The following is a 27544-nucleotide window of genomic DNA, read 5'->3' as shown; positions in this document are numbered from 1 at the left end:
AATGTCATTCCTATTAACTGGTATTTTTGCTATCGATTCATTACAGCTACCATTCCTATTAAAGATCCCAACTAACTACAAAATTGTTTTAAACATTTTTAATACCGCGTTTAGACTATTTCTAATTTTGCCTGGTTGCAGGTCTGTGGTGCCATGTATGACTGTGATAGACTCATACTTTAAAGAAAAGCATTTATTTTTCTGGAGTCCTGTTTTCTACCTCAAAGAAATTTCTGGCAGAAAGAGCACGAATCAGATTCCAACCTAGTACCTTAAGTGAATAGTGATCACGATACTTTAAAAAGGGAAGCGGACAAAGACCCCAAGATAGTTTCCCCCAATTAAAATCACTTTGACCAACGACAGCACCCAGTGGGGAGACCGGGGAGAGTCTAGGGCTCGGAACCGAGAGCACCAGGAGTCCGAGGGCCCCTCCCCTCCCCCTTCCTCTGCTGGAAGCACCGCGGGGCGGCGACCGGGGTCCAGCGCCAGGACGGTTGGGGGTCCCCGAGCGGGCGGCCAGGATCCGCGGCCAGTTGGGGTCAGCGAGCGCCGCGGCCGTTGGGGACTCCAGCTCCCAGCAGGCACCGCTTCTGCGGCCGAGGCGCGTGGCGGCGCTGCCCGCTGGGACTCGTAGTGCGGTCCGGTAGGAGAACTGGGGAGCCAGCCCTGGCTCATTTCACCCACGTTTCGGAAACTGGGCCTGAAAGGGATCATACCGGTCCACCCGTGCCCAGCGTCCCTCAGGGGCGGATGCGAGTGGAGCAGGCCTGGCTGCCGCGCGAAGTGGCCCGGGTGGCCATGCACGTGGGGGGGGTGGTTGGAGCCGAGAAACCCGGAAGCCCCGCGCGCCGCCCACCGCCTCGGTGACGGGTTAACGCTTCTCCCGGGTGGAGGTGGGGTGGGATGTGTGGGAGGAAGAGCCGTCCCACCCAACTCCTCGGAGAGCAGCCGGCAATCCAGCCCTCCCTTCCCCCACGGGCCCTACGCCGCATGGGCCCCGCCCCCCCGGCCGCGGCGCGTGCGCAGAAGCCCCGCCCCTCCGCCCCAGCCCCACCCCCACCCCCGCAGCGGCCGCCTCCGCCACCTCTCCCTTCCTCTTTGCTCTTTCCTCCTCCTGTTTTCTTTTTCCTCCTCCCCCTCGCCTCCTTTTCTCCTCCTCCTCCGGCGCTGACGCTCGCGTAGGGCCCTGGCGTCAGACGCGCGGGGGCGGGGCGAGTGCGGCGCGGGGTATAAGTAGAGGGTGCAGGAGGCGGTGCTTCCCCTTCTCCCCGGCGGTTAGTGCTGAGAGTGCGGAGTGTGTGCTCCGGCCTCGGAACACACATTTATTATTAAAAAAATCCAAAAAAAATCTTAAAAAATCTTTTAAAAAACCCAAAAAAAATTTACAAAAAATCCGCGTCTCCCCCGCCGGAGACTTTTATTTTTTTTTCTTCCTGTTTTATAAAATAACCCGGTGAAGCAACCGAGACCGACCCGCCCGCCCGCGGCCCCGCAGCAGCTCCAAGAAGGAACCAAGAGACCGAGGCCTTCCCGCTGCCCGGACCCGACACCGCCACCCTCGCTCCCCAGCCGGCAGCTGGCAGCCAGCAGCCAGCGGCAGCGGATCGACTCCGTTCTGCGGCTGTTGAGTAGTTTTCGATTCCGGTTGATTTTTGTCCCTCTGCGCTTGCCCCCGCTCCCCTCCCCCCGGCTCCAGCCCGCGACCCCAGCACTCGCTCTTCTCCTCTCACGGAAAGGTCGCGGCCTGTGGCCCTGCGGGCAGCCGTGCCGAGATGAACCCCAGCGCCCCCAGCTACCCCATGGCCTCGCTCTACGTGGGGGACCTACACCCCGACGTGACCGAGGCGATGCTCTATGAGAAGTTCAGCCCGGCCGGGCCCATCCTCTCCATCCGGGTCTGCAGGGACATGATCACCCGCCGCTCTTTGGGCTACGCGTATGTGAACTTCCAGCAGCCGGCAGACGGTGAGAGCCGGGCCCGACGGCGGGCGGGCGGCCATGAGGCTCAGGCGGCGGCAGCGGGCGGGTTAGGCCGGCGGGCCCGGGGGGAGGGGGCAGGAGGGCATGTCACCAGCCCTCCCCGGGGCCAGCGGGGTGAGGCTTGGGCGCCAGTACCCCGGTTCCCCGTGCCCGCAGGGACCCGCGCTGCCGGCAGCCGCACGCCCCTCTTACGCCGGGCCACTTCCTCCTTTGCGACCATTTTCTCGGCCTCAGCCGCTCTCAAACTTTAGGGTGATAACGCGCCGGGAGGGTGGGTGAGAATGGGTTTTAACACGACGCTCCCGCCAGTAGCTGCGGGATTCTGGGGTGTTGAGCGCCGAGCCCCCTTTTCCGGTAATAGGTGGAGGCGCTCCCACCGCCCGAGGCTCTTGCCGGCGCCCCAGGACGCCCCAGGAAGTGCATTTCGTTGCTCGGAAAATACCACGTGTTGAACCCTGTAACCTCACAGGCCCGAGGCCTGTTCCGGCTACTGGCCCAATCGCCTGGGGGAGCCACGGGGACTTAGAATAAAGTTAATATGGTGGTCTGGTGGTGGTCATCAGGCTTCTGATTCCGTTCTTAATAACTTGTCAGTGACTGATGGCTCTGGAAGTATAAACTACCAGTGAGACGTGCATTGGGGTTTTTCCCCTAGTTCAGACATTTCTCACTCTTAACAGCAGGTTAGGAGGGAGGGGATGTGGAAGAGAACCCTTTTGGAGGCCATCGTTTTCTCAGGCTATTTAGGTAGTTGTGATTGTTTTAATCGAGTTAGTTTCGTAGTACTGGTAATTGGTTCGGAATATTGTTTTTCCTCTGAAATAGTTTCTATGGTTTTGAAGGATTTTACTTAAAAATGCCGTCACCAATTTTGACTGGAAAATGTTACTTGTGGGTGTCGTGTGGACTGGACTCTTATACTTATGTGGCATTCTAGTGGTGGTTTCCTTTTTTTTTAAAGTAGTCCAGAATATCCATACATCATGGGGAATGATTGAGCACTAGAGTCAGCTTGAAATTTATGGGGAAAAAGACACAGCTAACCTTGTATTTTTAAAGTAAAGTTAAACAGTTTGCAAAAAAATCCAAAATTTGGCAAACAGATATGTGACCTGATGACTTGCCAGGATTTTTCTTTATATCTGGATCAATTGACTTGCAAAAGTCATTTTCACTTGATTTTATGGTCCACTTTTGCCCTTTTTTCCCCTGGCTACTTGAATATATGTCAAGTGTTACAAAATATAAGGAATTTATTTTTATTTTTGTAGGAAAGGCCTTAAAGGTGGAATTGAAACTTTTATTTCATTAACAGATCTGGAGTTATTTAGTGATCAGTTTTTCACTAGGTAAAGTTAATACTGAGATTTTTGGGTAGGCAGGCTATTGAGTGACAGCAAGCCCGAAGTTGTAAAACTGCACTGCAGGTTTTCTGCCCTTTTGCTCTGTAGGCAGTAGCTCCAAATGTCACTCCATAACGGTTCCTCCCAACTCTGGTCAAGATTTGTCGCTGAATGAAATATCAAGGAAGATAATTTGGGGGCAGATAATCACAAACTGAAGAGTTGATAGAGAAAACTTGGACAAATTCTAGAGAGCATGAAATGTAAACTTCTGAAAGTGGCTGTTATTCTTTCTAAATTTAACAATTTTAAATCTGAAAAAAACAATTTTTAAAATTTCTTGGGGTTAGAAAAGGTGAACTTCAGGTTACTGTGGTTACAGTACACTCACTGTGTATTATCCATCTATTGCAGTAGGCCAGTATTGTAACTACTCAAAAGAAGGTAGCATTTTTCCATCTTCCATTTATTTCATTTCTATATATTACAAATTATTGTCTTTCCAAATATTATTTTCAGTGGTTTCCGTTTTTTTCTCCCCCTTATTTATTGCTACATTGATGTATTTGTAGAATAGCTTCTGAAAGTGACCAGTTTCCAATTTAACAGGAAGAGGTGACTCATTCAAAAGAAGCTCAAGCAGAGTCAGCTAAAAAACTAGGGGAGCTGAGTAGGCGTGGTCAATTGATAAATGAGCTGACAGTTGTTTGTCACTATCTTCTAGAAACTAAAACTTTCATTTATAGAAAGAAGTGGCTGGAAAATTTGTCCTCTCACTAATTTTACAGTTAACACTAGCATGGAATTTGTGAAAATTGGTGTTTCAGGACTTCAAGTGGACTGTGTGTTCCCACTCTTTAGGGACTAGTCTTTTCTACTTAATGATATATTTTTCCATTTAGAGTCTAAACTTCTGTAATAAGTGTTTCTTTAATGGTACGGGTGCACATAATTTGATCCTTCATAGATGTAATCATAGGGTAGATTTTGAAATTTTCTAGCACTATTCAGAAATAATTGATTAATCATCAGTTATTAAGTAAATGAGTGATCTAAGATAAAATTGGTTTTATATGTAAATAAAGCATTGAAAGTGAATTGTGACTATCGTAGACCTGGTATTTCAAAAGTTTTGTGTTACATAGCTAAGTACGTCCAACTTCACTTTAGTTTTTGAAAGCCTGATTCAAGTCTTTCTGAATGGATAAAAGCCTTTCTTTTTTTTTTTTTTAAACATGGCCATAGGAATTGTGCCATGAATCACTGAAATCCCCCCAATAAATCAGGAATTTTTTTTTTTTTTTTTTTTTTTTTTTAGAAAATGGACTAATTTTTGTACAGTATTGACAGTGATAAGCAAGAAACAATTTTGACAAGTAATAGAGAAGAAGTTAAAATGCTTGAAAATCCATAAACTGCTCTGCTTGTGGATAATCTACAATTGCTTACTGTCTTTTATATTGCTTATTAAGCAGATTGTGAAGGGGAATCTCGCTTTTACAGTTGACTAGGAACAAAAAGGTGCTTTTAAATTTCATGGCAATTAAAGGAAGAGGTTGTTTCAGAAATAAGTTAGTTCTTAACGATACGTCATCCATTAACAAATTAACGTGGGAAATTTGGGGTTTTTTGATATTTGTCTTCTCTTTTTGCGTTGTACCATTTAAATCTAGACTGGTATGAGGTAAGGTTCAGCTGTCTTGACATTTAAAGAGGTAGAGGGACCATGTGCCCTACTGTTCCCTCCACAATAGTTTATATAAATTTAAGCGGGCTGTAAAAGTTTTGAAATAATATTTATTTTGAAAATGTCCTTCCTGCAGCGGAGCGTGCTTTGGACACCATGAATTTTGATGTTATAAAGGGCAAGCCAGTACGCATTATGTGGTCTCAGCGTGATCCATCACTTCGCAAAAGTGGAGTGGGCAACATATTCATTAAAAATTTGGACAAATCCATTGATAATAAAGCACTGTATGATACATTTTCTGCTTTTGGTAACATCCTTTCATGTAAGGTAAGCAAAAATATGACAGGTAAACATACAGTGTTTTAGTTTAATTGTAGTTTATTCTTGAAGATAGCAACCATGCTCTGTGTTAATGGCTATCTTTATTTCCCAAATGCCCAGGTTAGGTAGCTGACAAGTTATCTCTGAATACTGGAAAAATGCTAAATCAATAGCAAGTAATGAAAAATTATTACACATTTTTCCCTAGGTGGTTTGTGATGAAAATGGTTCCAAGGGTTATGGATTTGTGCATTTTGAGACACAAGAAGCAGCTGAAAGAGCTATTGAAAAAATGAATGGGATGCTTCTAAATGATCGCAAAGTGTAAGTATAAATATTTAGTTAATCATACTTCAGATGCTTTTAATAGTTCAATTCATGCATTTTACAAGTAATATATTTGTGCTCTTAAAAGAGATACAGCTAAAGTGAAAATTAATAAACCACATCTTGGTAGATTTTATAATTGTCTTTTCTCCACATTCAGTGTAACATACAAGTAACAGTGAATTAATACAGCTGGTCAGCATTCAAACAGAAAAGAAACAGCAGAAGATAGGTATGCTGGAATATAAAGCTTTTTCAAAAATAAGTGCATATTAGTTGAAAAACTAGAAATCCAGGCAGAAACTTAATCATAATTCCCAAGGTAGTAATTAGCCCCTTTTACATTCAAAGCTGAAGCTAAAATAACTTGCCTGTATTTACATGCTGGTATGACAGATAGATAAACTGCGATACAAACCCAGTGGTCTAAATTCAGAGCCCAGGGTGACTCTCTGCTTGGCTTTACTCCCACAGTTTATGGATGGAGTTTAAAGATTGTCATAATTGTTGTTTCAACACCTTTTGGCTCCCTTCCCCATGTAAAGATAAATCGTAATTAAACCAGAAGTCTTCATGATTAATCTTTTCTGAAATAAACTTGTTCTTAAAAGTTGCAAACTTTTAAAACAATGACACTGATAAAACCTCTATAAGACTTTCTGCTACAAGTTTTAAAAATACAGATTTTATGAGCCCAAAGAAATTACAAATCTCAATTTTATCCTCAGTGCCAGTGGATTTTGCTTAATTAGGCAAATGCAGCTGTGAGGTCATATTGTAAGTGAGCTGTGAGCTCATGTAAACTGCAGTGATGGCATGCAAATTGGGTTTGGTTCTTACAGGTCAACTGCATCACTCTTAAGGTGTGGTTCTCATAAATCTGCATCAAGTGGTATGGTCAGTCTGTACATGGAGGAGTCATGCACATGGTGTTACCTGTTGTGAGTTCCGTCAATTACATGATTAAGGAAAGACTTTGTAGTATGTAAAGAACCCCATACAAGTCTAAGAAAACCAGCAACTCCTCAGTGGGAACAATGTTTACAAAGGCTAATTCTTAAAAATAATATATCTTTAAGTGAGAAAAATGTTCAGCATCATTAGTATTCAGAGATGAAACTATCTTTTGCTTGTCAGCAGTGCTTTAGGGGAAAAAAAAGAATGGCTACCGCTGGTGGAGGTCTAGATTAAGTAAAGAACTTGATTTATTGCTGTTTTTTGAGTATAAAATGATATAACCCTTTTTGGAAAGCAGTTTGTAGGTATAAACTTAAGATCATTTATATACCTTTCGAGCTGCCATGATTTCTGCAACTCTATCCTAAGAACAAATAACAAAGTTTCATAACGTTGCGGCATTATTTACAAAAGAAAGTTTTGTTGTCCACAATGGAATATCATGTTCCCACTGAGAACATTTATAAAACTAATTGCATGGAGAAGCCGCACCATATGGGTGGGGGGAGGTGTGGGGTGCGGCTAAGGGAATAAAATGTAGGTGTCTCCTATGGAAAGGAATTGTGCTGGACTAACGTTCTTAAGCACAGGGAACAAAAAGGCCTACGAAAAGTCAGTCATGATTTGGGTGGGATTATGGGCGATGGTTTTTTGATGTATATTATATTCTTTAACGGCACATGTACTACTTTTAGGGAAAACCTCAATTTTTAAAACACATTTTGTTGATAATGCTGCAAAGAAATTTTTTCCAGGCCGTTAGAGTACAGAATTCGGTAGCTTAAATTTATATTTTAGGAGATTGCAAACAAAGTGCAAGAGCCATGTTGAAACAGCAACGATAAAAGCTTTTCTGTCTTTTCACTGGCGTAGTGCAGGCATACTCCACTAGTTTGTATTGCTGGACGTAATCTTCTTAACCCTAGGTTAGCTAGAAGGAAGGGAGAGGAGTGTGCATTAAGAAAAATGTTCTTTTTCGTGATTATAGTTAAGAGGTTTGTTCTCACATTTCACTTAAGGCCCTATTTCTGTTTTATAGTTTGCTTTTTATTAGAGATTCTGAAATTACCAGTAACTATTACAGAGTCAACCATCAGGCTTAATTAACCTGAACTTGATAAAATAGAACCTAACTTTATAGTTCTTATCTATTTTATTAGATTTGTTGGACGATTTAAGTCTCGTAAGGAACGAGAAGCAGAACTCGGAGCGAGGGCAAAAGAGTTCACCAATGTTTACATCAAGAACTTTGGAGAAGACATGGATGATGAGCGCCTGAAGGATCTCTTTGGCAAGTTCGGTAATGTGTCTGAATTAAATTTTTATACTCAGTTCTGAGTAATTGTTCAATGTTAGTTTTGGCTAATATTTTATACTAAAGAAATAAATGGGACTTCACGTATTTTAAAATATTGTAGTTATTTGGATTAAGCTACTGATAGTCGATTATACTAGCTTATAAATAAAATTCTATCCAGTTTAAAGGTTAATAGCATTGTATTAGCACCGTAAGGTGTGACTGCGTAATTGGAACAGATTTTAAAAGCTTTTGCTATGTTAAGAAATTGTGCTGGATTTATGCACTAACAGATCCCATCTCATCAGAGGCATTGCATGAGACACAGCCAACTTAGGTTGGAATGTAGTCTTTAATTATGGGACAGGAAAGCTGGCCAGCTTTAGGATATTTGGCCAGTCTCAGCATCATGTTTGAGCAATTTAAAATAATGACTTTTAAAGACAAAGATCCAGATTTTCCCGTGAAGTGTGTAACCGGTCTCACTTTAGATAGTTGTGTAGCTGATCAGAAAACGAACTTTAAATTGTACTCTTGCAGGTGATTTACTTGCCCCTTACCTTTGCTTTCCTTTTTGTTTAACTTAAATAGGTGTCCCCTTTTTAAAAGCATTCCAAATCAAAGAATGAGGAAATCTAATACTTTACTATTGCCAAGCTGGCATGCCACATTGAACCCTCTAAACAGTTGATGTGTGCCCATACATCTTGCAGATTCTCTGTAGTCAGATGTGATTTTTAATCTTTTTTCCCCACCTACCTGAGATAATACTGACCACTTCAGTTAAGTCTGTTTTATTTGAGGGGGTGTGGGGGGGAATATGTGTCTTCAGAAACATGCCACCTCCTCCAGGTGCTTCTGCTATGTCAAAGGTCAAACCCCGTGTTTCCTCTACTCCTTGTTGAAAATCAAGTGGGCCAAGGCTTAAAAATTCTTAAAGAAAAGCAAATTGTTTTAAAATAATGCATCTGTTTTGTACTAATGCTAAGAATAAAACTTCATCATCATTTACATTTGTCTAAAACATACCTCCTTAAATGGAAGGAGGAGTGTTTCAGGGAATAGAGTATTTACTTAGCTTCTTAGTAGAAATAAAGGGTCTTTAAGAGAATATTTAGTGCCCATGGTGGGAGAGAAGAGGGTGGTTATAGGAGGAATACATTTCTGGAGGCTTGGAGGTTTTTTTTTAATCCCCATTTTTATATTTTTTTCATGGCTTTGTTTGTGTATTGAAACTTGAAATGTATAAACTAATTGTTGTATGGAATACCTTTGAATCATTAAAAAAATTTTTTTTAGGACCTGCCTTAAGTGTGAAAGTAATGACCGATGAGAGTGGAAAATCCAAAGGTTTTGGATTTGTAAGCTTTGAAAGGCATGAAGATGCACAGAAAGTAAGACTTAAAATATACTAACCAAAGGCAGTGTGGGTTTTTCTGTATTTTATAGTAAGATGTGGGGGTATAAAGTTGAGTTGCTCTTGCATTGAAATACACATGCATACCAACGGCTAGTCTACATGTTCATCTCCACATGTATTGTTTTGAATTACTTGCATTTTATATATTTTGAGAGTATAAATTGAAAACCTCTATTGTCTTAAAACCTCAAAATTTAGTTTTTATGGTGGGTCCATCTTTAGCTTTTATAATCTAACAAATTTTCTTTATTGTTAAAAAATGAATTTATATATTGCAAGTTAGTAATTAAAATTTTGTGGTCTTTGTAAGGCTGTGGATGAGATGAACGGAAAGGAGCTCAATGGAAAACAAATTTACGTTGGTCGAGCCCAGAAAAAAGTGGAACGGCAGACGGAACTTAAGCGCAAATTTGAACAGATGAAGCAAGATAGGATCACCAGATACCAGGTTCATTTTTTAACTGAAAGAGCAAAAATAAGACAGGGATGAGGAAACCTATTTTATGTTCATTTCAGTTACTGACAGGTAACTGGAGGGTTTGAGAGGGGAAAAGGAGAGGAAACATGGGATAAGATAATAGGAAGTATGCTTAAGTACCACTATGGTTTTCTTTTTCCTTTTTCTAAATTTTTTTTCTTTATTTTATTTTATTTTTTTTTTAGGGTGTTAACCTTTATGTGAAAAATCTTGATGATGGTATTGATGATGAACGTCTCCGGAAAGAGTTTTCTCCGTTTGGTACAATCACTAGTGCAAAGGTAAAGCATATGATGCACTTTTTTTTAAGATGTGGGAAAAACCCATGCCCATGGATATATGTATATAAATTTTATATTTCATATGGAGTGTTTTTCTTTATAAATGAATGGTCAAATCGTTTTTTCTTTTCTCTAAAAAATCAGCCTTTCATTTTTCAGAAAATCATATCTTTGCTTCATTACTTCAAAAACTTATATTCAGATTTGACGTGGCTGGAAAGGCTGCATTTGATGACCATAGTGATCGATCATCACATGATATGCACTGTTCTGTTCTCTGTTAAACTAGTTATTTTACTGGTTAAAGAAAGCAACTTATTAGGGAACTGTAATTGTTACTATTTGAGCTAATCTATATTTGCTTACAGAATTCACTCTGGGGAGTCAAACTTAAAGCCCCCTAACAGTAAAGGTAGAGATCGTGTTTGCTTTTACTTGAAATCAGAAATTAAGAAATACAACAGTAAGATTCTAGTCTAAATTCTGGAATTTTGATATAAGAACCTCTACTTTAGGTGTTTTTTCTGGTGTCCATGGCCCAAGAATCCTTCTGTATTTAAAGTTCTGTATGTATGTACCTTGAGGGGTGGGAAGAGTATCTAAAACTTTAAACAGATTCTCAAAAGAGAACAGGAAAAATTAAAACTGAGTGCTCTGGAGTGACCTCGTGGCTGATCTTTCTACTCTGCAACCCCATTGACCGAGGGAACTTCTACGATAGAATGTTAAGGAGCATAGTAGAGGAATACACATAAAAATGCAAGTGATGTAGTTGTCTTCTGTTTCATTCAGCCTGTGCTTTTGTAAGACAACCTGGAGTATGATAGAATCTATTCCTGAGTTTGTTTATCCTCAGTATGTTCCCTGAAAATCATTTAAATTGAATATTGTGCATCAGTTTATTTTGAATGTATGAAGAAGCATGCATGTTTTACAAAGGAGGGTCTTTATTAAGTCCTTTTCAAAAAGTCCTTTGTGGATCATATCGCTGTTGGCAAGGAGGTGAAAAAGTTTTCGCAGGAATTCTGGGAGAGGAGGTCATTACGTTAATTTGATAATGCTTGCTGAAAAACAAATTGGTCAAGACAGAAGTGGAAAAAGGTGACCCTTCCATTTTTCATGTTCAGTCTTCAAAAGGAGTTTGCTTGGCCTTTCCAGATAATTTTCCATGCTTGTATACTTTTTGTATACGTATAAACAGTTTTTATAAAACAGGATCATAGTATACCTATTCTGCAACTTGTCTTTTTATTTAACAGATCTAGGTACATATTTATTTCAGGCTTTTTCTCATTTTTCGCTAAGGGCTGAATATTCATGGTATAGATGTACCATAACTTATTCTACTATGCCTGTATTATTGGTCATTTGGTTTGCTTTGCATGCTAACAGTGTTAGACCCACCACTCTAATAAACATCTTTATACATACATCTTTGCACACATACCAGTATTTCTGAAGTTCAAGAATTGAAGTTTCTGGTTAGTGGGTGTGTGTATTTAAAATTCATACAACTGAATTGTCCCAAAAAGGGTGAACAAATTAAATTACTACTAGTCTTGTCAATTTAGTAGAAAGTGGTATGCATCTTTTCAAATGAGATGTACTTTTTATGTGTTTACTTGTTTAGCCTATTCTTTGCATATTTTTATACTGCATTGGTTATCTTTATTGATTTAGGGGAAATTTCATGTCAGCGCTTTGTTTTATGTTGCAAGTATTTTCTCCAAGTCTTCCACTTAGGACTTTGGGGGTCTTTTGTCATCTTAGATTTTCCCTGTATTTTTGCATCTTATGTTCAGCTACAGAATCTTATCTGGCAATTTGATTTTTTTCAATGTGATGTGAATAAGAGCTCTAAGTTAATTCAGAATTATCCCTTTGTACCACGTACTAGATAATCCAAAGTCCGTCTTTTCCCCACTGTTTTAAAATGTAAGCTTTAACATACGAAGTTCCCATAATTGCATGGGTATGTTTCTGGACTCTGTTTTTTGAGATATAATTGACATAAAACATATTCAAGTGTACAACATAATTGTTTGATATTTGTATATACTGCAAAGTGATCACAGTAAGTCTAGTTAACATTCATTACCATAGTTAAACATTTTTTTTCTTGTAATGGTAACTGTAAAGATCTACTCTCAGCAACTTTCAGATGTATAGCACAGTATTTTCTGTAGTCCCCATGCTGTACAATACGACCCCATGACTTGCTTTATACCTGGGAGTTTGTACTTTTTAGCCACCTTCACCCAGTACCTTTCTGGCAACCACCAGTCTATTCTGTGTATCCTTGAGCCCAGTTGTTGGTTTTGTTCTTTTGATTCCACATTTATGTGAGATCATTGGTCTCTGTTTGATTGCTGTTTTATTTGTTCTGTGCCACCAGCGTGCTGTTTAATATAGCTGTATAGCATGCTTATGTATATTGCAGGGCTACTGAGAAGTTCTTCGCATCTCCTCATTGCTTGTTTAAAAGATTTCTGAGTCATTGTGAGCTTCCTGAATATTGTTTATACCCCAGTATTTATGGCCCTTACGGTCTTGAATGTGAAATTTTAATTTTAAAATGTGGATATTATGATATTCAACTGCTTCTTCCTCCCCTCTAACGAGTAATAAAGCATCTTGTCAGCTCGAATTGCTAGAATAGTCAAATTTTAATTGTGCATGTTTTTAGTGGTGCTAAAATTTAGCAGGCCTTGATTGTACTTAGAAATTAAACCTTAATATTGAAAATCTAAAACTTTTACAAAGTTGCTATTGTACTTCCACCCCTTTACTTCTTTTGCTTGGCTGGGATGATGCATGCATGTATTTACCCTTAATATTCGGATATCAAGGGAAAAATTGTGGGAAAAAAAGATGAAAGCATTGACAGGATTTAGTTAAATGTGAGTCGGTGGCTATAGTTGATACTCTGCTTTTTGTGCCTCATCCTACCATTGCATTAATCATGTGGTTTCTTCCATTTTCTTTTAATAGGTTATGATGGAGGGTGGTCGCAGCAAAGGGTTTGGATTTGTGTGTTTCTCCTCCCCAGAAGAAGCCACTAAAGCAGTTACAGAAATGAATGGTAGAATTGTGGCCACCAAGCCATTGTATGTAGCTTTAGCTCAGCGCAAAGAAGAGCGCCAGGCTCACCTCACTAACCAGTATATGCAGAGAATGGCAAGTGTAAGAGCTGTGCCCAACCCTGTAATCAACCCCTACCAGCCAGCACCTCCTTCAGGTTACTTCATGGCAGCTATCCCACAGGTAGGTTTTACAAGAGAACAGAAACCTCATGAAGGTTTTCCTCTTCAGTCATCTTGAATGTTTTGTGCCCCACTAAAAAATAAATAAAGCCCTAAGATGAAGAGATGTTAGTTATGATTGGATTTGAAAAATGCTTAGAGTGTGAGGACCTGCTAAATGTTTTGAGTGCATAACTAGTTGCATTATTTGCTTTTTTCTTTAGCTGATACATTTGCTTGCTTTCTACAGACTCAGAACCGTGCTGCATACTACCCTCCTAGCCAGATTGCTCAACTAAGACCAAGTCCTCGCTGGACTGCTCAGGGTGCCAGACCTCATCGTAAGCTTTTTCTTTTTTTAAGGTTGCAAAGTATTTGAACTAAAAACATAAATGAGACGAATTAGCTGTTATAGCCCAATGGTATATTAGCTGTTGCTTTTTATAGTTTATTTTTATGGGTGTTCATTTTGGGGATCCTAGCATTTTGTTTTTAAACAAGAATTGTGAAATGTTTCACCATTCCTTAAGACAGCAATATCTATGTTGTTTTGATTTTCATTTATGACAAGTTCGGGAATGCATCCAACTCAGTTTCATATTTGGTTAGGCAGTAGTTTTAAAAGATCTTGTTCCATGTATGAGGACCAGGGTCCAGGCATTTTCAACCTTGTCCTGTGGAATAGTGCTGTATTGCAGGAACACTTAGAATCAGGTTCATGTATCATGTTCAGATATTAATAAGTACTTGTCCTTGTATGAATGAAAATTTTTTATTTACTGATGCTCTGATATGATTAAGTCTGGAGAAATGGCATATAGGAGCCTAAGCTTTTAAAAATGATTTGTTTATATTTGGTCATCTATAGCCTTTTGTGCAAACCTCAGCTCTGAAAAAGCGTCATGAACACTTGGTGAGTTTTTCCCAGTTAATGTGTGTTCATATCTTTAAACGTAGCATTCCAAAATATGCCCGGTGCTATCCGCCCAGCCGCTCCTAGACCACCATTTAGTACTATGAGACCAGCTTCTTCACAGGTTCCACGAGTCATGTCAACACAGCGTGTTGGTGAGTCTTAACCCTTCCTGTAAAAGTTGGTCTCCAATTTGAAATAGCAAGATAAATACGAAAATCTTTTTATTTTTTTTAGCTAACACATCAACACAGACAATGGGTCCACGTCCCGCAGCTGCTGCAGCTGCAGCTACTCCTGCTGTTCGCACCGTTCCACAGTATAAATACGCTGCGGGAGTTCGCAATCCTCAACAACATCTTAACGCACAGCCACAAGTTACCATGCAGCAGGTGTGGATTTAATGATTTCTTTATAAAGATGACAGTCCTTGATCTCAGTCAAAGACATTGAAGACAACTGTATGATACATGAGAGCTTAAGCCATGTAGAACATCTTGTTGAGGTGCCACTAATTGATAGTATGTAAAAATGTCTTCTATGTGCTATACTCTAGGAACTAGACAAGCATTCAGCAGTCCCTCATCCTGAATTACTTATGTGATATGAGGGTTTTGTTTGGCATAGTTGTAAGAAAGGGTAAAATAAAGTTTAGTTTGTGAGATTTGGCTTGCCTTTTTTTTTTTTTGACCCTAGGACCAAAATTGTCGTTGATCATAGTAGAAGTATGATTCCAAAGAATACTCCAGATAAAAAAGAAAATTCAACATCCCCTGTGCTTATAATACTTGAGCACTTAGGTGTTAATATAGCTATCTTAGGCTGTATTTCTGAATCACTCAGCTTCTATTTATGTTTAGATTACAGTCTTTATCCAGTTAATTTCCAGTGATGGCTGTGTTTGTACTTGCCATTACTTCTGTACTTTTTAAACTTAGGAATTTTCCCGTTTTCTTTCTAGCCTGCTGTTCATGTACAAGGTCAGGAGCCTTTGACTGCTTCCATGTTGGCATCTGCCCCTCCTCAAGAACAGAAGCAAATGTTGGGTAAGTACCTTTGTCCCACCCAGTCAGTTATAGAGACACTAGAAAATAGGAAGACATTTAGACCTCCTCTGTACCTAAAAATGACAGCTAGGGTGGCAGGATGTGAATCGGCATGAATGATTATGATGGCACAGTTTGTCTGCTTGGAAAAGCTATTAAAATGTTGCCTTTGATTGATAGCGTAATAGGGCATTGCTTGCCATGTACCTTGCCACATTTTTGGAAGAAGGAATTTGAACCAAATGAGTAAACCACTTTGATTTTGCCTGAGCACAGATTTAACACTTTAATAGTAAACATAGCTTCAGTTCATCTTTTTTTTTGGCAAACTGACAACTGCCAAGAATTAATTGCCTTGTGGTAGATCTTAATCCGTTTTATAGCAATCTTATGAAAGATAATGAAATGGTGGATTATGGGTTAACATTTATTTGCTGTATACAAAAGGTTCTTAAACCCCAGTTTTAATATGGTAGATGCCTTAAAAATTTTTTGTTTTTTTGATTGAAGGAGTGTTTGAATGTTTTTGTTCCTAGGTGAACGGCTCTTTCCTCTAATTCAAGCCATGCACCCTACTCTTGCTGGTAAAATCACTGGCATGTTGTTGGAGATTGATAATTCAGAACTTCTTCATATGCTTGAGTCTCCAGAGTCTCTCCGTTCTAAAGTAATTTAAATTTTATCATTTATCTAGTAGCTTCTTATAGTACATATTCCAGGATGTTTTATAGGAACTTAATTTTCTAGGACATTTATAAGTGCTTTATGCAAGTCACGCACAGTTCTAAGAGCTTTATAAATATTAATTGAAAATCCTAATAATAATCTATGGTGCTGTTATCCCCATTTTATGGATGGGGAAACTGAAGCATAGAGAGGTTAAGTAATTTGCCCAGTGCTCACAAAGCAGCTAGTGAATGGCAGAGCTTGGTTTCAAATCCAGTCAGTGTAACGCCAGCGTTCGTGCTCTTAACTGTGCTACATCTTTATTGGAGAAAGGGATGTTTGCTGATAATTCTCATCTTTGGGGGATTTTTGGTGGGGAGAGAGTAAGAAGTGCAAGAGGTTCATAATTCTAGAACAGTGGTGGAATGGAACCCAAAAGATACGGATATAATTGGAATGTTTTTCGATGACAGTTGTTTCCACTTTCATCTGAGGAAAGGCATTTGCCTTTGTTGGACATTTGTGTGTTGTCGATTTGAAATTATCGTCTAATTATTATTTTTCAGAACCAGTTTTTCTTTTTTTCAGGTTGATGAAGCTGTAGCTGTACTACAAGCCCACCAAGCAAAAGAGGCTGCCCAGAAAGCAGTTAACAGTGCCACTGGGGTTCCAACTGTTTAAAGTGAGCCTGCCCCCTATGTTTGTTTCTTATTCTGTTTTAACAGTTTGAGCATATTTTGAAACATAGCAAAAACTCATTTTACCATTAATTCAAATACATTGCAAATTTTTCGAAGAGGAGTAGAGATACAGAGGAATTAAAGGAAACTTTACCTGTTAACCCTGGTATTGACTTGAATTTTTAAGATCAGAGCCCTTTGAAGCATTTTGTATAGTAATTTGTATTAAATGGCTGTAACAGGGGTTGGCCCTGTATAGCTATTCTTGGAGGACTTTTCATAGCTTAATACATTTTCTTGGGTGGCAGCGATGACAGTTGCCTTTTGGCCTCTGCTGTTGCCTTTCGTTACCCCCAAGAAATGGGGTGATGTAGCTGTGTAGCCAGAGCCAGGGATGGGCGAAGCTTTTCTGTAAAATAGGAAGTAGTTGGGGCTTTGGGGGCCGTGTTACATGTTGAAGCTACTCTGCTCCACCGTTAGCGTGAGAACAGCCACAGACAACATGTAAACCAGTGGGTATGGCTGTGGTCCAGTAGAGCTTTACAGAAGCAGCCTGTAAACAGGCTGAATTTGGCCAAGGGCTTTAATACTAACAAGTGCCAGTATTGGTCCTGTCATTTTTCTTGTTTTGTTAAAATATTTGACATATGACACTGTAAATTTAAGGTGTGTAACATGTTAATTGGAATCATTTATATATTGTAATATGACTGCCATTATAGCTATAATTAGCATCTCTGTCACTTAGGTAAAGATCCTTTCTTTTTAGTGGTTGGAATCATTAAGTTCTGTCTCTTAAATTTGATGATTATAATCTTTTTTCCCCCCACATTTACAGATGATCAGGGACCACGAAAAGAAACCCGTGCTTCACCGAAGAAAAATACCTAAACATCGAAAAACTTAAATATTATGGAAAAAAAAACATTGCAAAATATAAAATAAATAAAAAAAGGAAAGGAAACTTTGAACCTTATGTACCGAGCAAATGCCAGGTCTAGCAAACGTAATGCTAGTCCTAGATTACTTATTGATTTAAAAACAACAAAAAAAAAAACAAAAAAATAGTAAAATATAAAAACAAATTAATGTTTTATAGACCCTGGGAAAAAGAATTTTCAGCAAAGTACAAAAATTTAAAGCATTCCTTTCTTTAATTTTGTAATTAATTCTTTACTGTGGCATAGCTCAGAATGTCACTTCTGTTTTAAATAACAGAATTGATAACTGAGCAATGAAACGTAATTTGGATTATAAAATTCTTGCTTTAATAAAAATTCCTTAAACAGTGCACAGTGATCATGTTATGCTATTTTATTTCTCTTTGTAATTGGCTTGGGTAAATAGGTGATAAGCTGGAATTGGTGTAAGAACCTCTTTCATGAGAAAGGTACTTCAGAGGTTTCTTAGTTTTATGGAAAAGAGGCATAAGACAATGTCTGTAATGCAGTTTATGAATTTAGATTTCCATGTGAGTTCTTGAATCAAGGCATATATTTTATTTGTTAAATGACCTTAACATCTTTTGAGATGATGCCAGTATATGACTATGTTAAGGTTTCTAGGCTGGCAGATAACTAGCTTAAACTCTCATTTATGTGGTATAAAACAGTAACAACTACTGTATTTGTTGGATAGGAGGGTATAGATAACAAAAATTACACTGAAGACTAGATGTATTAAGTGTACAAAATTTAGGATTCGTTTTTTTAAGCCTTCTTTTTAAAAGTCCTTTAATTTGATGATTGAGTGTGACTTATCTCAGTGTAATACCTTATCATCCAAAGTACTTGTGAATAATGAAGCTATAGGGCTTCTACATCTAGAGAATAGATGTAGAAGATCAGGATTGGGGCCCAGGACATGCATTAAACCAGATACCTCTGGCAATTTCAATGCACTTTAGAGAATGGCCTAGTTTTAACTCTATTCCATTCTCTACATACTGCTGCCAGAGTTAGCTTTCTAAGTTGCATATCTGATTATCTCATCACCATGCTAGAATGATCTCAACTCTAGCTCTCGCCTTTGGGAGCAAATAAATAAATCCAAATAAAACCTTGGCTATGACAGTGGCAGCCCTCCCTGCATGTTGAAGCATTATGATGCTTCTGTACCTGGAATGCTTTTCACCTTGGCTTCCTTTGGAACCCAAGATATACCCAAACCCCACCTCCTATCCCATGGCTTAAATCAGTGCACCTAGTAGGCATTACAGTGATGATTTTGTATTTTGCCTGGCCATTGTCCTATTCTGACAGTTTGTTGAGATGAAAACAATCTTTGAGTCATCATGAAAGTGTTCCTCAGTGCTTTAGGAAGGCAGAGGAATATATATACTATGTTTATCAAAATTTGACTACAAAATGGTTCAAGCCTGTAGGTTTTAAAGGAGCAACTTCTAAGATGTCTCAAGCTAAAGTTCTCACAGTTGGAAACCATTCCAAATCTAGAGTTACAGATAGGGTTTGCACAGACAGTAGCTTGCTTTATACATTGGATAGCTGGAATTTGGTATTTCTTGTGTGATATGAAGATAACTCATTTCTATTTTTGAAATGTCTATTTTCTTAGCGGAGGCAGCAAATCTCAAGTAGTTGTGATCTACTTGCAGGAATTGACATCAAAAAAAGTCAGTCTTCATTATTTAATGATTCTGTATTTGCAAATTCACTAAAAGTTACTTGTAACCCCAAAAATCTACTTGTGCAAACAACAGATTTCAGTCATTTGCAGACATGCACAGAGCATCAAATTTTGAGTCACCTGAAATGCACATGTTCCCAGCTGAGGTCAAAAAAGTCTGCCTTCTTGTTTCAGCTCTCATAAACAAGTATCCTTTTCAAGGTCATTCTTGTGCCGTGTGTGTGTGTGTGTGTGTGTGTGTGTGTGTGTTTTAAATGACACATAAAACAAAGCTATGTATCAGTTGATGAAAATGTGATGGGCTCACAGGTATCTAACCCTGTTACTTCCTCTAGGAGCAATGATTCAGTATTAACTAATTACAGTGTTAACAAGACTTCACAAAACAATCTCCACAATTAATGAGGACTAGTGTCTGATAAATGTATGGCTCATCATCGACAGTAGTTATTTTAAACCAGCTAACTTCATGCAGGATTTGAGGTGAAACAGAAGGCAGCTGACACTACTACTGTACCGTATATAAGGCATATGTATGGCTGCTTCTATTGGAAGGTCTGAGATAAACTAAATTGATTAAGTTTTTCTGTGGGTAGTAGATAGATAATGGCTACTTGGCAACTGCTTTTTTAGCCCATAGAATCTCCTTTTCTCCAGTTCATGTACACTAAGACTTACATGGATAAAACAAGCTAAAGTAATATGTCTTGTTTACAGGATGCTACCTTTGATTATACTTACTTCTCTCCTATCAGACTGATGGATCACAAGTGAATGAGTGACATTTTGGAGAGTACTTTGAAATTTTCTTACTCTTGACATAAAACCATGGTCCCTATTCATTTGCAGTGAGCAAATGACTGAAGAGGACCTGGATAGCTGTGCTTAATAAGTGCATTCTCCCTGTAAGACCAGTTCTCATGGAAACAAAATCAGAAGTTTGGTTCAAGTTGGAAGCAAAGTGGGTAGAGCTGGCCAGCTCTGACCAGCCGTGGATGGTCTGATGCATGCTGCTTTGCTGGAGACCAGTGCTACACTGATGAGTTCTGGCCTCCCTTTTTCTAGGCTTCACATTGACTCTTCTGTGCATATAACGTATCTTCAATTAGACAATCTAGTTAAATTGAAGGGTTTTTTAGTTTCTTTGATACATCTTGGATGTTGCTGTGTCTTCTCAGCCACCTGGTTGCAAGTACTATGTGTAAATTTGGCAGAATAAGAAGGTAACTATTTCAAATTTTACATGTTACCTTATTTACCTTTCTATCTGTCCACAATTGCAAGGTTGGGGCTGGGGGGGGGGGGCGGGGAATTGTCTTATCTGCAAAGGCAGAAAAACATGCAATTTATTTACTGACGTTGTTACTGACATAGTCCCCAGAAAACGTGAAACAGGTTATTCATTAGCCTAAACTAACATTCTCATTGTCTCTGTAGAGAAAAAGCTCTTTACATTGGAAGTCAATCTTTTTTAGATCCACAAAATAAGTAACAGCAGTTGATAAGGTAAACACAAGCAGACAGATTTGTGATTGGTGATGGGGTTCTGTCTCTGTCTCTGTCTCTGTCTCTGTCTCTGTGTCCCCCCAGCCCCAAGTAAAATGTGGTACTTGGAATATTTTATTTTGATTTTCAAATTGCTAAGTAAACATGGCCAGACTGACATCCAAAAAGTTAATATTTCCCAAACTATTGAAGACATTTTGACCATTTTCTTGTAATAGCATAAAAAGTTACAGTGATGTAAAAAAATGACTCAGATGCTAAATTGTATGCTAAACACATCCTTTCAGTTTTTAAACTTGTTAAATCTCATTTTTTGTAAGTAATCATTTGCAAATGTTGGTGATTATTTACAATACCAATTATGATACAGTGATAATTTGGTGGCACCATAATTATGGGCAGCAACAAAAATCATGAAATAAGTGTCTGAGGAATGGAGATCGTGTGCATGAAGAGACAGCGGTTATGGGCACCTCTGTAGAGCAGGGATTCTTAAGATGGGTGGGTCATTGTTTGAAAATCAGAATTTCTTTAAACATTGAAAAGCTTGCTTTTGAATACTGAGCATGTGCTACACGTTCACTTAACCAAGTGAACTCTTTACATGCACTATATCTAATTCTTATTACCATCCTATAAGTTTGATTCAATCATATTCTCATTCTACAGATGAGGAAACTAAAGCTACAAGAAGTTTTGTGACTTGCCCAAAGTCACATAGTAAGTTGTAGTGAAGCTAGGATTTGAATCCAGACCTACAGTTCATGCTCTCAGGTTCTGTGTAAACTGCCTATGAACTACGAAAAAGTAAAGTTCCATAAAATCTCAGATGCTCGGGCTACCTTCAGCCTGGGCGTAGGAGATGGGATGACACAAGTATATCAAAGCACATGAGAGTAAGCCAAAACATAAAGGTGCTTTTTTGTTTTCGCATTTTAGGGCAGTCAAAAAACAGGAAAAGAGAAAGTCATTATTTAGAAAGTTAAAAAAGAGGTCTTTGACCAAGCTGAGCCTAAAATTCTAAATCAGAATATTTTCCTTTCTTCTGAGCATGTTGGACTGCCTGGGAATATCAGACATTTCCTTTATCAACCCTGTGATCATTTTTCTGAGCTTGTTCATATTCTCATTCTAGGTTCCCTTGGAATTGTAAATGGACTTAACCAAAACCTTTTAATTATCCTGAGTTTTTATAAAACTTGGGGAATAAACTTCTGACCCTGTATTGTACTTCTGTGCCAATTAGGAAGATGTCAACCTTTTCTCAACAGTTATTAGCAAATAGATAAAATGCCACTGGCTGCTGCTAAAGAAGAAATTTCCAACAAATTAGGTATGTTTATTTAAGTAACATACTGCCAGTAAGTGGCAAAGCCAAATCTAGAACTCCAGGCTTTCTGACTCGAGTCTGTGCTATTAACTTTCATTTTGCTTTGGTTTAGTTTTTATTTCTCTTGCTAATCCTTTAAGGTGAAAAAAACTTCGACAGGAATTCTTTGTATTTTCTTTACCAATTATATTAATGGATAACAACTTGTAAAGACAGATTTTTTTTTTTTCGGTCGTCATTTAAACTTAGTTTTCACCTGGTCTCAGAGATCACTGAAGTGATGTCAGAATCATGGCAGTCTAAGTCATTCTTTTCTCTCTCCTTTTATAATAACAACTAACTAGACCTCCATAACAGACCAGAAGTGCCTCTGCACATTACACCAAGGGACACACCAGCCCACCTGTGCAAAAATAACAGGTCCGTAGTAAGGGCTGTGGATCCATGGGGTTTGGTGAACCTGCCCTACCCACCACCACTTGCCATGATGGGGGGAAAAAAAAGCCTGGAGAGTGCAAAACTGGGCAGATATTCACAGGTGAGAGAGAATTGGTGGAAGTCCAGCCTGCCTCGGGAGATTCCAGCATGCCATCAGAACAACATAGACACAGATAGAGATGAGTTTGGATGCAGAGAAGAGGGAAGAACTCACACAGGCAGCCACCTTCCCCAAGAGTGCACTGCAAGGGGCTGGGCTTTTGGTGGCAGCAGTGGCAGCCTCTAAGGCAGAGGAAGTGGAAAGTGGGGACCTCGCCCATGGAGAACGTAGGTGGAGAGCAAAAGTGGTGAACGAATGCCTGACTACCACAGTTGTGCAGAGTTTGGCGGGAGAAACCCATCTCTCCAGCAGCACCAAGTTTTCTGAGAACAGACATCCATGTCTGGAGAGAGGAAAGAGAAAGGTAAGGATATCAAAGGGCATTAAAGAAATGCATTTCCTGGTGTCTGCTTCAGGACTTTAACAGGAAGTCCACCAACAAACCTCTGGGAGTATTCCCAAGGATACCCCCACCAGGCTGTGGGCACCATCATTGCCTCAAGTGCCAGACTCACCTCCACCCCAGTCTACTGCCAATTCCTTGTGCACACTCCTGAATACATCCCAAGAGCTAGCTCCAGTAGACACACAGGATGCCCAGATAGCAGGTCAAGCTCGGTGAGCAAGGGAGAAAGCCACAAACTTGAGCTTTAGAACTACAGTCTGAAATACAAAAGAAAGGATTCTAATAGCCAGCCTGTTGAACTGTAAGAACCAAAGAGGACATAAAACCTTAGTTAAGGTGACTGCTGCTTCAAATGTGAAAGCAGGAGTTCGTACCTACAAACACGAATAATCAAAGAAGTATGGTATCACAAAAAGAAAAATAATTCACCAACTGAACACAAGGCACAGTAGATTGCAATCTAACTGATAAAGAATTCAAAATAGCTTTGAGGAAGAAGTTCATTGAGCTCCAAGAATACTCAAAGATAATCCAATGAACTAGGGAATAAAATGAATGAACAGAAGGAGGTTTTTTTAAATTAATTTTTATTTTATATTGGGGTATAGTTGATCTACAATGTTGTGTTAGTTTCAGATGTACAGCAAAGTAGTTCAGTTATGGAAGGAATTCTTTAACAGAGAGATTAAATTATAAAAAAGAACCAAATTCTGGAGCTGAAGAATTAAATAGATGAAGAATGCAATAGAGAGCATCAGTCACAGGACAGACCAGATGGAAAAGAGAATAAGTGACTTGGAGAATAAGAATATGGAAATAATTCAGTTGGAAGAGGAAAGAGAACTAAGATCTAAAAAGAGTGAAAAAACCTTATGAGAGTTAATTGAATTCAATATGAAAGACAAGATTAATTGGTGTACCAGAAAGAGAAGAGAGAGATAAGAAGACATTATTTAAAGAAAAGCTGAGAACGTCCCAGAACCTGGACATACATACCATAAAGCTAATAGAACAGACTATTACTTCAATGCAAAAAGACCTTCTCCAACACACATAATGAAACTGTTAAAAATCAATGATAAAGAATCTTAAAGGCAGACAGGGAGGAGAAAAAGTAACCTACAAAGGAACCCCCATTAGGCTAGCAGTGGATTTCTCCGCAAAAACTCTACAGTCCAGGAGTGAGTGAAATGACATATTCAAAGTGTTGAAAGATAAAAAATACCAGCCAAGAATACATCAGGCAAAGTTATCCTTCAGATATGAAGGAAAAATACTCTCTCAGACAAACAAAAGCTGAGGGAATTCACCACCACTAGACCTGCCTTGCAAGAAATGCTCAAAGGAGTTTTTTAAGTTGAAATTAACATGCTAATTAGAGACATGAAAACATATGAAAGTATACAATACTCTGGGAAAGGTGAAAAATAGAATTAGAAAACTAACTCAATATTAGAATGGTGTGTTAACCATTTAACTATAGCATAAAGGTTAAAGGAAAAGAGTATTACAAAATAGCTACTATCATTTGTTAATGAATACACAGCATAAAAGAGGTAAATTATAACATCAAAAATATAAAAGGGGAGGAACAAAAGGGTAGAGCCTTATATATAAAGGTTTATATATGAAGACTTATATGTCTTATATATGAAGACATATGAAGATAAGTTGCTATCAGCATAAAAAGGACTGTTTTATCTATGAGATGTTTTAAGTAAGCCTTATGGTAAACACAAAGCAAAAAATCTAGAGTAGATTCAGGAAACAAAAGCAGGGGAGAGGAGGCAGAGCATACCACCATGGAAAACCGACAAAGGTAGGCAGAAAGGGAGGGAAAAAGAAACAATGGAGATACAAAACAACCTAAGTCTAACAATAAGATGGCAGTAGTAGGTCCTTACATATCAATAATCACTCTAAATGTAAATGCATTGAATTCACCAATCAAAAGACCAAATGGCTGGATGGATTGAAAAAAAAAAAAAAAAGACCCAAATATATGTACTGCCTGAAGGAGACTCATCTCAGCCCTAAAGACACATAGGCTCAAAGTTGAAGGGATGGAAAAAGATATTCCGTGTAAGTGGAGACCAAAAGAAAGCGAGGGCAATCATACTTACCTGACAAAATAGACTTTAAGCCAAAATGAGTAATGAGACGAAAATGGTCATTATATGATGATAAAGTGGTCAATACATCAAGAAGATATAACAATCATAAAACTATATGCACCCAACATTGGAGCACCTTATATATATTAAGCAAATACAAACAGATCTGAAGGGAGAAATAGACAACAATACAATAATAGTAGGGGACTTCAATACCCCACCATCAGCAATTGATAGATCATCCCCACAAATATTAAGAAGACATTGGAACCATACTTTCAACCAAATTGATTAACAGACATATAGAACATTTCATCCAACAGCAGCAGAATACATTTTGTTATAAGTGCACACGGAACATTCTCCAGGATAGATCATATATTAGGCCACAAAACAAGTCTTTATAAACTTGAGAAGATCTAAATCATCTATCTTTTGTGATCACAACAGTAAACTAAAAACAAGAGGAAAGCTGGAAAATCAACATGTGGAAAGTAAATAACATATTTCTGAATAACCAGTGAGTCAAAGAAGAAATCAAAAGGGAAATAAAAAATTATCTTAAATAAAATGAAAACACAGCATATCAAATCCTGTGCTGCGATAGTTCTGAGAGGAAGGTTTAAAGCAATAAATGCATATATTAATAAATTAGAAAGATCTCCAATAAACAACCTAACTTGGCAACTTAAGGAACAACTTCAGAAGAAGAACAAATTAAGCCCGAAATAAGCAAAAGGAAGGAAATAATAATATCAGAGTTGTAATAAGTGAAATAGAGACCAGATAAAAATAGAAAGGATCAACACAACTAAGTGCTGGTTTTTCAGAAAGATAAACAAAATCAACAAATCTTCAGCTAGAATAAGAACATGAGAGCAGACTCAAATAAAATTAGAAATGAAAGAGGAGACATTACAACTGATTGCTACAGAAATACACAGGATCATAAGAGATTACTATGAAAAATTATATGCCAACAAATTAGATAACCTAGAAGAAATGGATAAATTTCTATAAACACACAACCTACCAAGACTGAATCAGGAAGAAATAGAAAATCTGAACAGACCAATAATGAGTGAAGAGATTGAATCAATAATCAAAACCTCCCAACACAGAAAACCCCAGAACTAGACAGCTTCACTGGCAAATTCTACCAAACATTTAAAGAAGAATTAATGCCAATCTTTTTCAAACTCTTCCAAAACATTGAAGAGGAGGGAATACTTCCAAACTCATTCTACAAGGCCAACATTACCCTGACACCAAAGCCAGATAAGGACACTACAAGAAAACTCTAGGTCAATATCCCTGATAAATGTAGATGCAAAAATTCTCAACAAAATATTTAGCAAACTGAATTCAAGAACATATTAAAAGGATTACACAAGATGAGCAAGTAGGATTTATCACTGAGAGGCAAGAATGGTTCAACATAGGTAAAACAATAAGTAATACATCATATTAAAAGAATGAAAGATAAAAATCACATGTTCATCGCAATAGATACAGAAAAAACACGACAAAATACAACATCCTTTCAAGACAAAAACCCTATGACCCAGCAATTCCACTTCTGAGTATATACCCAAAGGAAATGAAAACAGGATATTGAAAAGATATATGCACTCCCATGTTTATTACAGCCTTATTCACAATAGTCAAGATATGGAAACAACCTAAATGTCCATCAACAGATGAACGGATAAAGAAAATGTGGCATATATACAATGGAATATTATTCAGCCTTTTTTAAAAAAGGAAACCCTGCAATTGGTAACCACATATACGGGCCTTGAGGACATTATGCTAAGTAAGGTAAGTCAGACAGAGAAAGACAAATACTATATGATCTCACTTATATGTGGAATCTACAAAAGCCAAACTCATAGGGTTCTGGTTCAAGATGGCAATGTAGGAAGATCCTGAATTCACCTTATCCCACGGATATACCAAATCTACAGCTACAAATGGAACAATTTCCTCTGGGAAATTACCCAAAACTAGGCTGAGCAACTCCTACACATCAGGCAAATGAGGAAAAAACCCATACTGAAGCGGGTAGGAGAGGTTGAGACACAATGTTACCATAAACCCCACCCCTGGCACAGAGAACCCTGAACTGGGAGGAAACTCAAAATCTGGAGCTGCTTCTTGAAGAATGAAGGGTTTGAACCCTGTATCAGACACCTCAACTTTTAAGACCTGCACTTTATAGACAAGCCCGCCAAACATCTAGCTTTGAAAAACCAATGGGGTTCATGTCCATAATAAATACAAGGATACAGTGAACTGAGAAATGACTCCTAAAGGGCTTGTGTGCTCAGACTCACCCACCGTAGGGAGCCAATTGAGAG

General features: G+C 38.6%; 1 protein-coding gene across 1 annotated transcript; it reads left to right on the top strand.

Annotated features, from left to right (window-relative positions):
* The first annotated feature begins 1259 nt into the window (after positions 1 to 1259).
* On the top strand, positions 1260 to 17935 carry PABPC1 (poly(A) binding protein cytoplasmic 1). The gene is made up of 15 exons (XM_061171285.1): positions 1260 to 1968; positions 5150 to 5343; positions 5546 to 5661; positions 7782 to 7921; positions 9218 to 9312; positions 9649 to 9786; positions 10002 to 10097; positions 13089 to 13361; positions 13590 to 13680; positions 14297 to 14407; positions 14490 to 14644; positions 15214 to 15298; positions 15835 to 15965; positions 16553 to 16646; positions 17483 to 17935. Exons 1-14 carry the CDS (start codon positions 1776 to 1778, stop codon positions 16643 to 16645), a joined length of 1911 nt encoding a protein of 636 aa, XP_061027268.1. The 5' UTR covers positions 1260 to 1775; the 3' UTR covers position 16646; positions 17483 to 17935.
* Positions 17936 to 27544: the final 9609 nt, after the last annotated feature.

This window comes from Eubalaena glacialis, chromosome 17 (assembly GCF_028564815.1).
Source record: "Eubalaena glacialis isolate mEubGla1 chromosome 17, mEubGla1.1.hap2.+ XY, whole genome shotgun sequence".
Classification (NCBI taxonomy): Eukaryota; Metazoa; Chordata; class Mammalia; order Artiodactyla; family Balaenidae; genus Eubalaena; species Eubalaena glacialis.
The sequence above is the reverse complement of the archived record's forward strand: the minus strand, read 5'-3'. Positions and strand labels throughout refer to the sequence as shown.